Raw genomic sequence first — 13,872 nt, forward strand, 5'->3', positions numbered from 1 at the left:
TTTGGAAACTATATTTACGGTTTTTATTTTCATTTTTAGTCATATATAATTTTACGCTTGAAGAAAAATATCAAAGGATATGCCAAATACGAACAAATAAGCCCTCGTATAAATATACAAGATAGTACGCGACAACATTGCAGTTCCCGATCTCGCAAATTCTGCAATGCGTTAGTATGACAAAATTTCATATATTACCCGGTGACCCAGACAGGTTCAGAGATTTCGTTGCGGCAACGATATTATTTATGATGAAGCCCTATTATAAAATTATAATCTTATTTTCTGCAGGCAAAGTTCTATTGTTCTATCAAATGTTACTTCTTGTTCCGATAAACATAAAATAATCTTTGTTAGATAGTAGTATTCAAATACACTGCTTTTTCAGATAGACAGCAACGCTAGTTGCACCAGAAGTTCGTTTTGTTAATGGAACTGGAAATACGACCCCTTTAAGTTTTACAGTTCATCAATGACAATACCACAAATCATAGTAATAAGATTGTGTTTATTTGCTAGAATTTAATTTGACCAAGACCAAACGAAGTATTTTCAAGTTTTATATATGTAGCATTGACCGATAATATTGAGCTCTGTCGGTTACGGTTAATCATCAGTCATTTCCAATTTATTTTAAAGTTTGACATTGACATTGTTCAACTTCAAAACAACAATGACCCAAATATTGTATAAAATTGCATAAAAACAAGGGTTTAAAATAATTTTATAATCCATATTTATATTAGTGCTTAAAACGTGAAAATGTTGAAATATATGTTTATAGTTCTTTGTCCTTTAAGTTTTTTAAAAGCGGATTATCAAATATATAGTAAATTGCAGTCCAATTTAATATTGTAAGAGTCTATATGAGTTGAATTAATATAATATAATTTATCAAAACACATGTTATCGTTGCTTAATAACATATTATTTTTAGACAGTACAACGGAAGCAATCATTTTACACATAATCCAGAAAAATGTTATGAAATATTGCAAGATTTTTCTGAGCAAGCATCAAATTTTACTTTGTGTTCGATTTTAAATTCAAAACCGATAACCCTATGCGAAAGGTGTGTCGAAAAATACGTGACATTTCGAGATAAATACGAAGAATTATTGAACACAACGATAAATGGAACTTCTTGTAGATCTATTTTTATTTCACAAGACAGATTAAATGCAGTTCAAGAATATCATGACAATATTCTATCCATATGGAACAAAGGGAACTGTAATGGTATTTATCCATTTATTGCAATTGACTTCCTCAGAAATGGAAATAGTATATATTATTTGTTTATAAAGTACTATTTCACTAGAACAAGAATAACAATTTTGTAATAAAATTTTATTGTAATACTTGGTAAACAAGTTGCTGTTCTTTGGTTCATATTTGCTGTATTTTAATGTTACGATAAAGTGTTTAAGTTATCCATTTTTCATATTTTAAGGTTGCTTTGATTGGATTCAAGGAAAACCATCCCTTAAAAATGATACAATACGCTTTTATAAAATGACTAATGATACTATGGATTGTATTGTAAAAAATATGGATCCTGATAACACTGAAGTTTGCAATAGATGTATACAGTCCTACATGCAATTGGATAATTTCTACAAAACCTTAAGTTCAGATTCAATTGGTGTTGACAGTGTTTGTATGGACATAGTGGACTCTGTATGGAATTTCTCTTGTAGCATTTAAGTTTGTAATTCATACACTATATTTTCATCTTGTATTTGTATATTGTTTTCAGATGAATGCAACAAGGTATATTTGGAGTAAAAATCTTAATTGCTGTAAATTGAGGAAAAAACCAGAAGTAGTATTTTTGTGTTGTGCAGGAATAATAGCTATCTTGCCATTAATATACTATTTAACAGTGCGCTTTTGTGGACCAATCAGAGATTTACCTAATGTGCTTAAGCGTGAGTATATAATGTAACAAAAAAATAAATTTATAGTCAAATTCCAGTTGTAAACTTATATAATTTATTTTACAGAATCAAGATTTAAACAAACTATTTTGAGGTCAATTAATGGAAGAAATGACTAGGTTATATTATAATATACAATAAAGGAAATAAGTAAAATATAAAATGTTACAGTACTTTTATTTGTCCATTCATTGAATGAAAACATTTAAAGTATCCAAAGGCACAGTAAAACCTCTGGATAGTAAGTAACTTGTACACTTGAAAATGTATTAACATTTAATTAGACTATCTATGTCTTGCTTTTTTATTATTGTTCTTTTTTATGTTACTGTTATTACTACTATTTGATAATTTATGTTTTAAGGAGTTAGGTGTTGTATCACCCTTATTTAATAAACCAATTCCACTATCTTTATCTTTTGGTGTGCTTGGTCTGCTATCTAGACCCACAGCTGATAGCATTTTATTGTCATTTCCAAAAGTTTTTTGAAGTACGTTAGATGAGGTAGCAATTTTCTGTGACATACTTTGCTTAGTCAGTGCACTGTTGAGGCTCTTTTCAATGCCACCATTAGTGTGTTGTTTGCCTGAAGGTTTAGATGCAATACTTTCTGTTGAGCCGTGAATTGTAGTATGATTTAAATTACCAATCATGCCAGTACTAATTTGTGTATCAGATGAGTCTTCATTTGTTTGAGATTCAGTTTCACTATTTCTTTCATCTAAAAATTAATACAAATTAAAATAATTCTTACACTTTTATAATATAATTTAAATCTTAGTAAATACTTACTTTTTGCCTCAGCGGGATCTACGAGACCACTGACAGCCTGAAATAAATTCATTATGTTTAATTGTCATAGTCTTAAAAAGGTAAATGAATGTTAGTTTTTTATCTTACAGCCATCGATGTAATGGAAGACTTTGAAAAGAGTCTCTCTGCTTCTTTAAATTTTCTATTTCTTTTGTCTGCCTTAGAGTTTGTACTTTTGTTAGTTGCTAGGTATCTATCCCAACCTCGTATAATATTTCCATAGAGTTGTGTATCTTCCAAATATGAACCTTCAAAAGCATATATTTGGCGCTCCAAATTGGCCAAAGTTTCCTAAAAAAAATAATTATAAACTATTTATTTAATGTATTGAAAATAAATTTTAATGTATTCCCTATTTTTCAAAACACGTACAGCGACCTCTGCTTTTCTCTTTACTAATTCAGCTAATTCAGCTCTGGTGTCCGCCACTGAAGTTTGTTTGGACGCCATATTGATTTTTTTTACTTGAACGCTTTGGGTTTCGCTAGCAGGGCTTTGCGGTGAAACAACCATTTCGTTGCCTTTTTTATTCCTCTGTTTTAAGCTTCCATAACACTTAAATTGACAATTTAATAAAGCTTTAAATGGAATAAAGTTTAGTCACTATTAAATATATATTTACAACCGAGTTATCAGTTCTTGTTCTAACTTTTTTTTAGTGAACAATGATGTCATTCCTTGTTCGATATTGACAGTTGACAGTTACCATAACCATTTTAGCACAGATTAAACCGTTTTTACAAAATTATTTTTTGTATACTATGTATCTATATTTTAGAAAATATTTTTGAAAAACCTGTATTCTAGGATTGATTAATTTTGTGATTTATCATATATTATTGCGTTTATATGCTCAGTTGATATTTGTATTTTAGATTTGATTACTTTTTGAAAGAGGAAAGAAACACAAGTGTCAAATTGACAATTTGATACACTATCATTTTTGTCAACAATATGATAAGAAAATATCAATTAAAATTTTCAGGTCCATGAATACGAAACACTAATATAGATCCCGGTTTGAAATGAACATAAAGGTTTGATGCAACATAAGGCTTGAATTAAAAGAAATATGTCGTTAACATATATACCTCGAGTGACACAAGTATGATTATAGTATAAATCAAATGAGATGTAATGCTAAATATATTTTTTACTCATCTGTGTTTTATTTTCAATTACAGTTGGATTCTATTCAATTAGATAATGAACTAGAAGAGTTATTTAAGCAATTGCTTTTTCAGGCTACAAAGTATTTTGAGGTAATATTATTTTGGATGTCTACTCCAATTATATATTTACAGATTTTTTTTGTAACACAATAAGGCAAGATTTGTCATGCGAGATTCCTGATAATGATTTTATTATAGCTGAGCAACATATGATTAATTTTAAACAAATAAATAGGGTCGTGAAAACTCAGAAGGGCACAGACAGTCACTTTTCGAACCAGTCATAGCTTTGAACTTAATGTATAGATAATATCTATTAATCTAACTAATACAAACTTGTTTGTTAAGTGTAAAAATGGGCCACTATGTATCCCAACTATAAATTATGTGTGTATTATGTGTAACTATACTTGTATGTACTATGACTGTAAGTCATTTTGAGAGATTAAATTGAAAGTATAATTAAGAGTAGAATATGAATTTAAAAATCATATTGTGTTATAAGAAAGTATTTCATTTTCAGCCTGGAATATTGCAACCAATTCTTCCTGAAGTTGAGCTCCTCATTCGAACATGGATATTCAAAAATTCAGTATATGATAAAAACTGCACTTTTGGTCAACAGATGTTGTCCCTTAAATATAAAACAGAGAATATTTCTAAAAGTAAATTGTATTGGTATTTTTTATATTGCATAGCCTTAAAGTATTTTAGAGAAAGAGCTATGTATAGCTTCACGTCAAATACAAAGATACAAAATTTCCTTTCAAAAATGGAAACATTCCAGTTAGTTGGAGATATATTGAATTTCCTACAGTTTGTAAATAGTGGCAAGCACCCAGCTCTTATTGATTTCATACTTGGTCTTCAATTAACAGCAGATAAACTTACAAGAGAAGATTTAACAGATTTCTCGTGGACTCGTGAACTTTTGTGGCATAATCTTATAGTGAGTATAAAATATGTTTATTAATTTATATTGAAACTTATGCATTTAACATCCTTATTAATATTATTGCAGTATATTTATAGTTAACATTTTAGACAAAATGTTAACTATAAATATAGAGTATATTCTAATTGTTAAAATATATTTACAGGAGTTAATAGGTACAGTTCTTTCTTTGGTAAACATGTTTGGATTAAGGCAAAGAATGACAAAAGCATTGAAATATATGTGGTGGAGAAATCATACAGGTCCAAGTGCTACATCTAGCACTGCAAATATGACTATACATACAACATGTGCATGTTGTTCGGACAAACCAATTCTTCCACATGTTATGGGATGTTCACATATATTTTGTTACTACTGTTTAATGGTGAGTTTATCTGAGCCTTAATAACTTTATGCATAGGAAACTGTTAAAACTGTTTCTTTGATATTTTCATATATTTATAATCTGTTGCAGGTTTTTCGTTAATATTTCCCCCCATAATCTTAGAGTGTTCATTCACTCGTAATACTGCCAAGTTATAAGCTAAGCGGTTCTAGCATTTCTTACTAAATTATATATATATTTTTTTAAATATAAACAACAGTAATTTAATGCAACCCGAGGCAATTTACCACAGCTACATGTGAACAAAATTACTATGGGCTGTATAATTCTTATAAATTATTATGATATAACTCTTGCCTTTAATGTTCATAAATGGCGGCCGATTACATGTCAGTCATCTCACACTATTCGCATCTGTAGCGTTTTTACGGTTAGAAAAACATTTATAGTTTTCTTCTTTGTACTTTTCATGTTACTCTTAATTGCTAATAATTTTTATAAATCATATGAATAAAACTCTTATGATAATAATAAACTAATCGTTAAACATAGTGATTAATGTATTAAAACATGGAAAACTATTTTATTATGAACAACTTATTTATTTATTCGCCTAAAATAGAACTTATCAATTTAACAAAATTATAAAAGTTAGCTTAATACGAATTTATTTCTACGTTTTTGTTGTCCATATCAACGTAGGTCCTTTCGGGCATTGAACATGCCTTCTTTATTGGCACGCGTTATTATATGACGTCACAAGTAAGTAAAAGTAAGCAGTCCTTAAGAGGAGGAAAACTTAGCTTCGCAATAGGACGTTTATGGGTTGTTACTAGTATGACGATTCATTAAGAATTATTAAAGGCGGCTGTGTGCTTTACACGGCAGTCGATTAGTCATGTGCTGCAAAATGAGAAAACCCTCGCAGTAATGACGCTGTGCTTTCGCTTTCTCGTGCGGTATTATAAGATACAACTGGTTAGACAACTTAATACGTTTTGAGTACAGTCTCAATGTCCAATGACATAAAATGTAATGGTATGTGTTACGTGTTAAAAAACGTGTGCGTAAGATGGTACGGAAAGATAAGAGGTTCAAAGATTGACATGACAAAAAAAAAAGTATAACGCTTAATAATTTACACTCGGTTCTGTCGTTCTTTTTTTGAATTATTATACAAGATGCTTTATATAAACGAAATAATAATAATTATCTTTGTTATTAAAAACGTCTGATTTATATTTTCATATTTTGATTTATATTTATTTTGGAAAGAGAGAGATATATATTACACATAGAGAGAGAATGATATAATATATAGGTCAGATAATCATACATATTATTTCATACTCGGATGTTTGATATGGCTCTAAGCTTCCATTTTTTTTTTAAATTAAATCGCTAACAAAATCAATGATGTATGTACCTAATTATGTATTAGTAAGTAAGAAGTAGTTATTAAAGACCCTGTACTTATGCAATATAGAAACATACTATCCAGTTATTTATTATCAGGCCATGGTAATTGAATTGTCAATATAGCATAAATCTCTATCTATATATAGCCACAACCATTAGGCGTGTGCGCCGTATTCACATCTAGAACACCTCGCACCTGTCGTTTTTTTTGACAGTTTATTTTTCCTACTTTAAAATTAATTAGTTACATGATTTTACTCGCAAATACTTATTATGTTTTAATTAATATATAATTAATCACAATATATTTATTTATACTTGCAATGTTATACATTTTTGAAACGGGCCTCATTTAGACGACCACCCGCTGGGTCTGCTCCCGTATAAATCAATCAGAGCTCGCGTGCTATTAAGTGTAATTTATTATTAATTTTTAATAGCATTATTCATACGTAATGTTCGGCTACTGTAAGGATGTTTTTTTTTTCAATAACAGGCTAACAAGACTGCCGATCCAGACTTCGCTTGTCCAAAGTGCTACTACAATGGGAAGGAGGTTACGAAGTATATCGTGTAAATGGAAGAAGGGTTTTATATAAAATGGATGAAGAGTACATTGTGATATTAAATAAAATAATATATTTAATTCTTGCGCTTTTTATTAATATTGAATATTAACTACATAAGCAGGGTTATAAAAATTTATACAATATTTACAATTCTCAGACTTCATTTTTTTTAAATTACTTTTAATTTATGAATTTTAATGAAATGCTAATTTTTAGCCTAAATAAATGATTTATTTCATGTACATGTGAGAAAGTATGTTATTTGTTTCCCTACAGAATTTTTTAACAATTTTATTCACACTAAAAATATTTTTACAATAGAAAACTACACACTATTTACCTATTATAAGCGTTACATTTACTATACTCTATGGCACAAATGGATAAGAGAGGCCGTTTGAAGTTCATAGCAGACATATTGAACGTACTGTAAACTATTTTAACAAGTTGCTGAATTGTAGTCTCTAACATATTAAAAAAAAATATTTTAAAAATATTATATACATGTAACAAAAATTTAAATTTCGAATCATAAAAAAAATATTAAATCGTTTTTTTAAATTGCAACATTCGCAACACGTATTACATGTAAGCCATGTACGAAGAATTACAGGGCAAGGTCGGAAAAAATTAAATGACTGGTGTCAGGTTAACTTCAATATAGTAAAAGGTATCGGTAACTTAAGTATTTCTTAATGAATGTCTAATGTTTGTTGTCTTTGCTATTGTGAACGTTTGCATGAAAACCGGTCTCCCAATCGGCGATGTAGTCCACCGTACGCACCGAGCCGTCCGGTTCCACCAAGGAGTACTGACCTGGTTAAATAAACACAACATCTATATAAAGTACATGTTTAATTCAGAAGACAGCGAAAGGATTTAGCGCTGTTTAATTATTCTCAGTATAACGTCGTTAGTATTTGACTACTGTCAACCTAGATTTCATTTTAGATAGTCACGTCTACCGTATATTTCCTGATGAATTATGATACTTGTAATTTATTATTCGGTTAATCTAGATCCTTTAAGATGCGTTTATAAATAAGGATATACAAACCTTTTACAACATCGCCATCGCGTTGCTCTTTCTGTTGCTTGATATCGCCAGTGTGAGGATCGTTTACTCCATATTCGAACGCGTAACGAGGGTGCGCATCCTGCAAGACGAATGGAATTTTATATTAAATAAAAACAAAATTATAAGATGTGATTTGCTTGTATCCATATATATATATATTTCTTAGTTTGAATATAAAGTAGATTAATAACGAAGACCATAAATGAGGAGACTTTATGAAATGTCATAAAATTATTGAAACACTTTTGCAAGATGTTCAAACCGTTCTAACCACATAAAAAAATAAAAATATCGATTCCTCATTTTTCGATTGTAATTGCAAAGTTTATAAAAGCTTATTTTTGTCGGTAATAATGTAGAGTTTAGTTATATATCAAGGTAGAGCAAGTATTTAAATTCGCATTCTCTATTAGATTCTTCCTACATTATATTATTTATTTGAATAATACGAAAATATTGGTTGTAGGACTTGTAACTTATTGGTAGGGCCTAATGCGAGCCCTTCTGGGTATATATCACCCACACATCATAGGCTCTACCGCCAAATAGCAATACTTCGTATTGTTGTGTAAGTAGTCGTTAGTGACCCATAGTTACGATTGGTTGGTCCATTTATATAAAAACTTTTTTTTTATTAAAACAAAAATGCGACGTAGTTAAGTATATTATTATATTGAAACACAACAAAATCTTCTGACTTCAATGTCAAGATATAAAACGTTCACACCATTATTGGCTCGTGAAAATCTTTAATCACGATTAAATATAAATCGTAACAAATCACCTTTAAATTAGTTTTGTAATAAATAGTCCTCGGTTGTCTTTAAAGCTCATGTTTCTCTTTCTAGAACAGTAAGTGGACGAAGTAACAGATTTGTGGTTTCAGAAAATGATGTTGGTCTATCAGCGATAAATTGTGAAAGTAATAACGGAGATAATTAATTCCGCAGACTAATTTAATAATAATGGCTTCTGTTAAATAAAGTTACAATCTAGTTGCGTGCCGAACACCTTATGAAAACTATAGTTCAAGTAAACTGTCTGTCTGACCTTTTTGATTTGTTTAATATTTGCGTAATTTGAATGGCTTAATTTGTATTGGTTTTTGTAAAGTTAAAGTTGTCTTGTTAAAACATAATTTTGTATTTTTAAGGGATATTATCTTGACCGTATAGAATGTCCCGTTTTTTAAATTTTGGGCTCTGAATGGAAATTGAATTGCCTTGTCTGTAATATGTAATTGCGTTGGAGACATTCGAACTAATGGGAGGAGGATTAGCTTTGTTTAAACTTGATTTTTGATTAGATTTGTTATCTATTAGTTGAATATATATACATGAACATCAAAATCTGCAGTACATTGTTACAGTCATTATAAAAGAAGGTAAACTATGACTTTCGAAAGGTAATGAGCTAAATATGTGAAAAAAATTGGATTTTTTCTTTCTAACGTGGTAGTACATTTTTTTTAAAAAGCTCACCATATAATAATAGATAATTTTAATGAGAAATTATTATTAGCCACATTGATTTTTTCTTATCTTAATTAACACTTACGTGGTCAATGTGTAGGCACTTGCTCAAAATCACAAGCCCATTAAGGTAAAGATTAAACTAAACCATACTAAAATCAGTTCATCAGTTCGATACAGTTTAAGGATTAATTATTATATTATTATTTTTATTTATGTTGTTTGTGATTAAGTTTAAATGATAATATGTAAATAAATATATAGCGTGCTGTTGTAGCGCAAAGAGGGGTAATATTACGGGCACAATTTTAGAAAGGACCATTAACTTCAAGTAGGTTATTTCATTTAGAGAATTCACTGAATATCTTTTCATTGAAAGCTTTGACAATCATATCTGAACTTCAAACGTTATTTCATCATTTATTACGAAATACATTTCATAGGAAACATTTATATATTTTTTCTTTACTTTATTGTATTGTAATATGTATTTTGTTTGCAAAATTATATTGTTCTTTATAAGAAAACGAGTTGAGTATTACCGACAGAAAATAAACAGAATTGAAAATATTACTTCCTTCAAATTAATTAGATGGTGTGATATTGATTTAAATATCGTTGTTCTAATCCATAAAAATATTTACCGGATTTGATTATAACTTTATTATTACTAATCAACCTAGTCTTGGTCACGATTATCTCTGTACTACCAACCCACTATGTAACCTCGGTAGTTCATATAAATAACAATAAAAGCGATTATTACGAATACTAAGTAGTTGATATACCTAATCTCTGTTACAAGTAAAACAAAGATTATGTGTATCAAAATTAATTATTTACTTTTTTTAAATTGAGACCAATCAAGTACGATGTCACGGAACTCGTTCGTGTTCACTTGAAATCGTTTTGAATTACGTTATCAATTGCTGCATATGATGCAACACACATAGAAATACCCCGTAGGGTTAAATAAAACACGTTTTATCGGTGTAAATAAGTCTGTGTCAAATTGATACGTTAAACTTGTTTAGCAATTATTTAAAAAAGTGTTACTTACATAATTTTCCACGAATTCTCTATGGACATTTTTAACAGCATGTTGTCCTGCTGCGTATTGTGCTGCTGAAGACACAGATATTGCTGGTGCTGCTACATGCGCTATTGATTGTTGTGCGACTGCTGGTGCAGAGTATTGGGATATATGTGTGGCTTGCTGTGTTACTGCTGGGGCAGAGTACTGAGCAACTACCGGTGCGGAGTATTGAGTGACGGTAGGTGCTGAATAATGAGTTGTTAAAGGTACTGAATATTGTGATGCTGCTGAGGTTGAATATTGAATAGCTGGTGCAGAGTATTGAGCTACATTAGAAGCAGCGTATTTGGTCAAGGCCGGTGCTGCATACTGAGCTGGGGCAGCATTATGTGAAACAGAATATGTGGAGTATTGAGAAACAGCTGGTGCTCTATAGGCTTGCGCGGCCACAGAATAAGTGTTAGCTGGGATTTGGTTATACTGATTGATTGCATAGGCTGGAGCTACATATTGAGATTGAGATTGGGTCTTCAAAGCGTCTGATGTTGCGTAACTGGCTCTAGGAGCAGCATAAACCTGGGATACAACTGGCCCAACAGAGTGGGTGAAAGAGTTTAGTGATTGTTTTGCTAAAGATCCAGTCGAATATGATGATTGTTGTGAGACTGAATTTTGAGACACGTATGTAGTCTTGGCGGGAGCTAAAGTAAATTTAGTTTGCAAAGGTGCAGCGGTAATTTTGGCAATGATCGGTGCTTGATTGTATGTAGCTTGAGGAATTATTGTTCCCACTGCGGAAGAAGATAATCCTGCTGAGGTAGCATATCCGTGTTCTTCTCTTTGAGCCGTATATTCTGCGTTAAGGGCGGTGGCATCTTGTATAGCTATTGGTGCTTGATACGAAAATGTTGGTTGTGCTTGGTATGAGACTGTTGGTTGCGCTTGGTAGGTTACTTTTGGTGCAGCAGCTTGAAATAGAACCGATTGTGAGTATTCGTTAGCACTTTTGTATGCATTTGATGAAGACAATGAAGCTGATTCAATTAGTCTTGGAGCTGTTGTCGCTTTTACGTCTGTTAATGACAATTGCACTGCCGGGGTCGGGTATGAATAGCCGTTGTCGTTACAACCCTCAACGTTCTGCAGTTGGCTTAAATGGTAGTTTAAGTCAGGATCGTGATAAGCAAGTGCATTTGAAATGCAAACAACAGCTATCAATATTATCTGAAACAGGAAAATATTTTTAAACTAAAATATATTTTTTTAAGTTTTAAGTTGAATTTCAAGTAGTGTTACAAAATTTAGGTTTCTAAAATGTCATTAGGATTACAATACTCTTTGCGGTGATTGTACACGGTATTTTATGTAATAAATTCTGTTTAACTCTACATTACGGCTTGATGACTAAGGCTGTACAAACGAATTCAACGCGCACTCAGTTTGCATCGAACTTGATAAAACCTACATAATTAATTAATTTTGTTCAATCTCAAAGTACTTACCGACTTCATAGTGTATTATTGTCAAACTTCACTGTTAATAAAAATCACAAAACATATCACGTGTTAGCACAATTTGAGAACTAATTGTGTTTAGCAAAGCGTAATTTGAAATGAGAGCAAAGCGAACCCGCAAAGTCTTATATAGTAAACTCATATGTGTAAGAACGGGTCACACTTTTTCACATTCGCCGCCAGTACCGTGGGCGCGGCTTATAGGATATAACTTTGTGCAGATTTACCTCACTGAGTTTATTTATTATAATTGATATGCATATGTAAATTTATCAATAAATTATAGTTATAGAATATAACGGAAGCTTGCTTAAAAGAAATCGTTGCTTATTGTTATGTTTGTTTTATGTTTATTTATTTTAATTTAAAGTATATATTATTATATAATAATATATGATTGATGAAAAGTTCTATTGAGTATTTTGTATACTACTAAGTTTTTTGTCGTTTCTTCGCAGTAGAATTTACATTCCACTGTGGTGGTACCTTGAAATTTATGACATCCCGTTAAATGCATTTTTCACATTGCTTGTACTTGTCTATATGTATTTTTTTAATTTGTTTCTTTATTATATAAATAAGAAGTCCAGTAATTTAAAGAGTTTGTTGATTATTCTAATAATATTAGAGTCGTCAATATTATTATTTTTTTAATAAATAACTAAATCGACTTTTCGGAATAGACTTTTTGAATAAATTCCAAAAATTATCACATACCCGTTTACTATACCTATATACTTAACTGTACCCATTTAAAAATATATATATTAATATGAATAATTTCTTTCTTATTTCCTATATTATATTATATAATAATTTCAAATTAATTTACATGTTAAAATATGTGACTGTTGTGTAAATATACATTCAGTGAATGTTACGAAGTCTATGTTTTTCTTATTTAGTGTAAAATTTGTATATTTTTTTATTTTATTTTATTATTTTATTCGAGATATAAAACATTACTTTTTTGTACTGGAAAATGGTGTTCTTATAAAAAAATATATCATGGCACTTAGTCGATTCTACATCTAGTCAAGCAATTATGAAAGGTAAAGAACATCCTAGTAATTAAAAAAACGAAAAAAATAATTAAACCGCTGTAAAGCGGCATATTTGATTAAGCTCTAATTCTTAAGAGAATAGGAAGTCTTTACCCAGCAGTACGATATTTACTGGATTACAAATGTAGCCTACATTTGATTTTAAATATTTAAAACTGTACTTACACTGTTATATAATACAATAAAATATAATTGTTCTAAAATATAAATATCAGTTGTATTCTTATGTTTTTCTTGAGAAATATTTTTTTTAGTTAGTTTTATTGTTATTGCCATTATTAGTTTATTGATTACTTGCATGTTTTTTATATAAAAGCGTTCTATAAATTAAGCCTTTATTTAAGTATTTACTCTAAATACATTTTATTGCGTTGAATATAGTTACAAAATATTCTATGATATAGTTTGGCAATAAAATGATACGTCCGATTGATATGAGTTAAGTTATTTGAGGTTATTTAATTAACAATGCAATTGTCTGGGATTTGTTATATTCAAGCCTTGAGAATAG

The 13,872-nt window shown here is 30.0% G+C and overlaps 4 protein-coding genes across 4 annotated transcripts; 2 read left to right on the forward strand and 2 right to left on the reverse strand.

The window, feature by feature from the left end:
- Positions 1-657: 657 nt before the first annotated feature.
- Positions 658-2,351, forward strand: LOC113393262 (osteopetrosis-associated transmembrane protein 1). The gene is made up of 5 exons (XM_026630054.2): positions 658-854; positions 938-1,239; positions 1,454-1,680; positions 1,760-1,931; positions 2,007-2,351. The coding sequence occupies exons 1-5, from the start codon at positions 763-765 to the stop codon at positions 2,057-2,059; spliced, it is 846 nt and encodes a 281-aa protein (XP_026485839.2). The 5' UTR covers positions 658-762; the 3' UTR covers positions 2,060-2,351.
- LOC113393263 (chromatin modification-related protein MEAF6) lies at positions 2,099-3,438 on the reverse strand. The gene is made up of 4 exons (XM_026630057.2): positions 3,127-3,438; positions 2,842-3,045; positions 2,734-2,770; positions 2,099-2,662 (listed from the first exon to the last, which is right to left on the reverse strand). Exons 1-4 carry the CDS (start codon positions 3,265-3,267, stop codon positions 2,226-2,228), a joined length of 819 nt encoding a protein of 272 aa, XP_026485842.1. The 5' UTR covers positions 3,268-3,438; the 3' UTR covers positions 2,099-2,225.
- Positions 3,439-3,674: 236 nt separating this feature from the next.
- On the forward strand, positions 3,675-7,274 carry LOC113393318 (peroxisome biogenesis factor 2). The gene is made up of 5 exons (XM_026630135.2): positions 3,675-3,859; positions 3,939-4,016; positions 4,450-4,875; positions 5,027-5,248; positions 7,125-7,274. Exons 1-5 carry the CDS (start codon positions 3,827-3,829, stop codon positions 7,203-7,205), a joined length of 840 nt encoding a protein of 279 aa, XP_026485920.1. The 5' UTR covers positions 3,675-3,826; the 3' UTR covers positions 7,206-7,274.
- A 525-nt stretch (positions 7,275-7,799) lies between these two features.
- Positions 7,800-12,425, reverse strand: LOC113393311 (paternally-expressed gene 3 protein-like). The gene is made up of 4 exons (XM_026630128.2): positions 12,286-12,425; positions 10,808-12,007; positions 8,255-8,354; positions 7,800-8,013 (listed from the first exon to the last, which is right to left on the reverse strand). The coding sequence occupies exons 1-4, from the start codon at positions 12,292-12,294 to the stop codon at positions 7,901-7,903; spliced, it is 1,422 nt and encodes a 473-aa protein (XP_026485913.2). The 5' UTR covers positions 12,295-12,425; the 3' UTR covers positions 7,800-7,900.
- Positions 12,426-13,872: the final 1,447 nt, after the last annotated feature.

This window comes from Vanessa tameamea, chromosome 6, assembly GCF_037043105.1.
Source record: "Vanessa tameamea isolate UH-Manoa-2023 chromosome 6, ilVanTame1 primary haplotype, whole genome shotgun sequence".
Taxonomy (NCBI): domain Eukaryota; kingdom Metazoa; phylum Arthropoda; class Insecta; order Lepidoptera; family Nymphalidae; genus Vanessa; species Vanessa tameamea.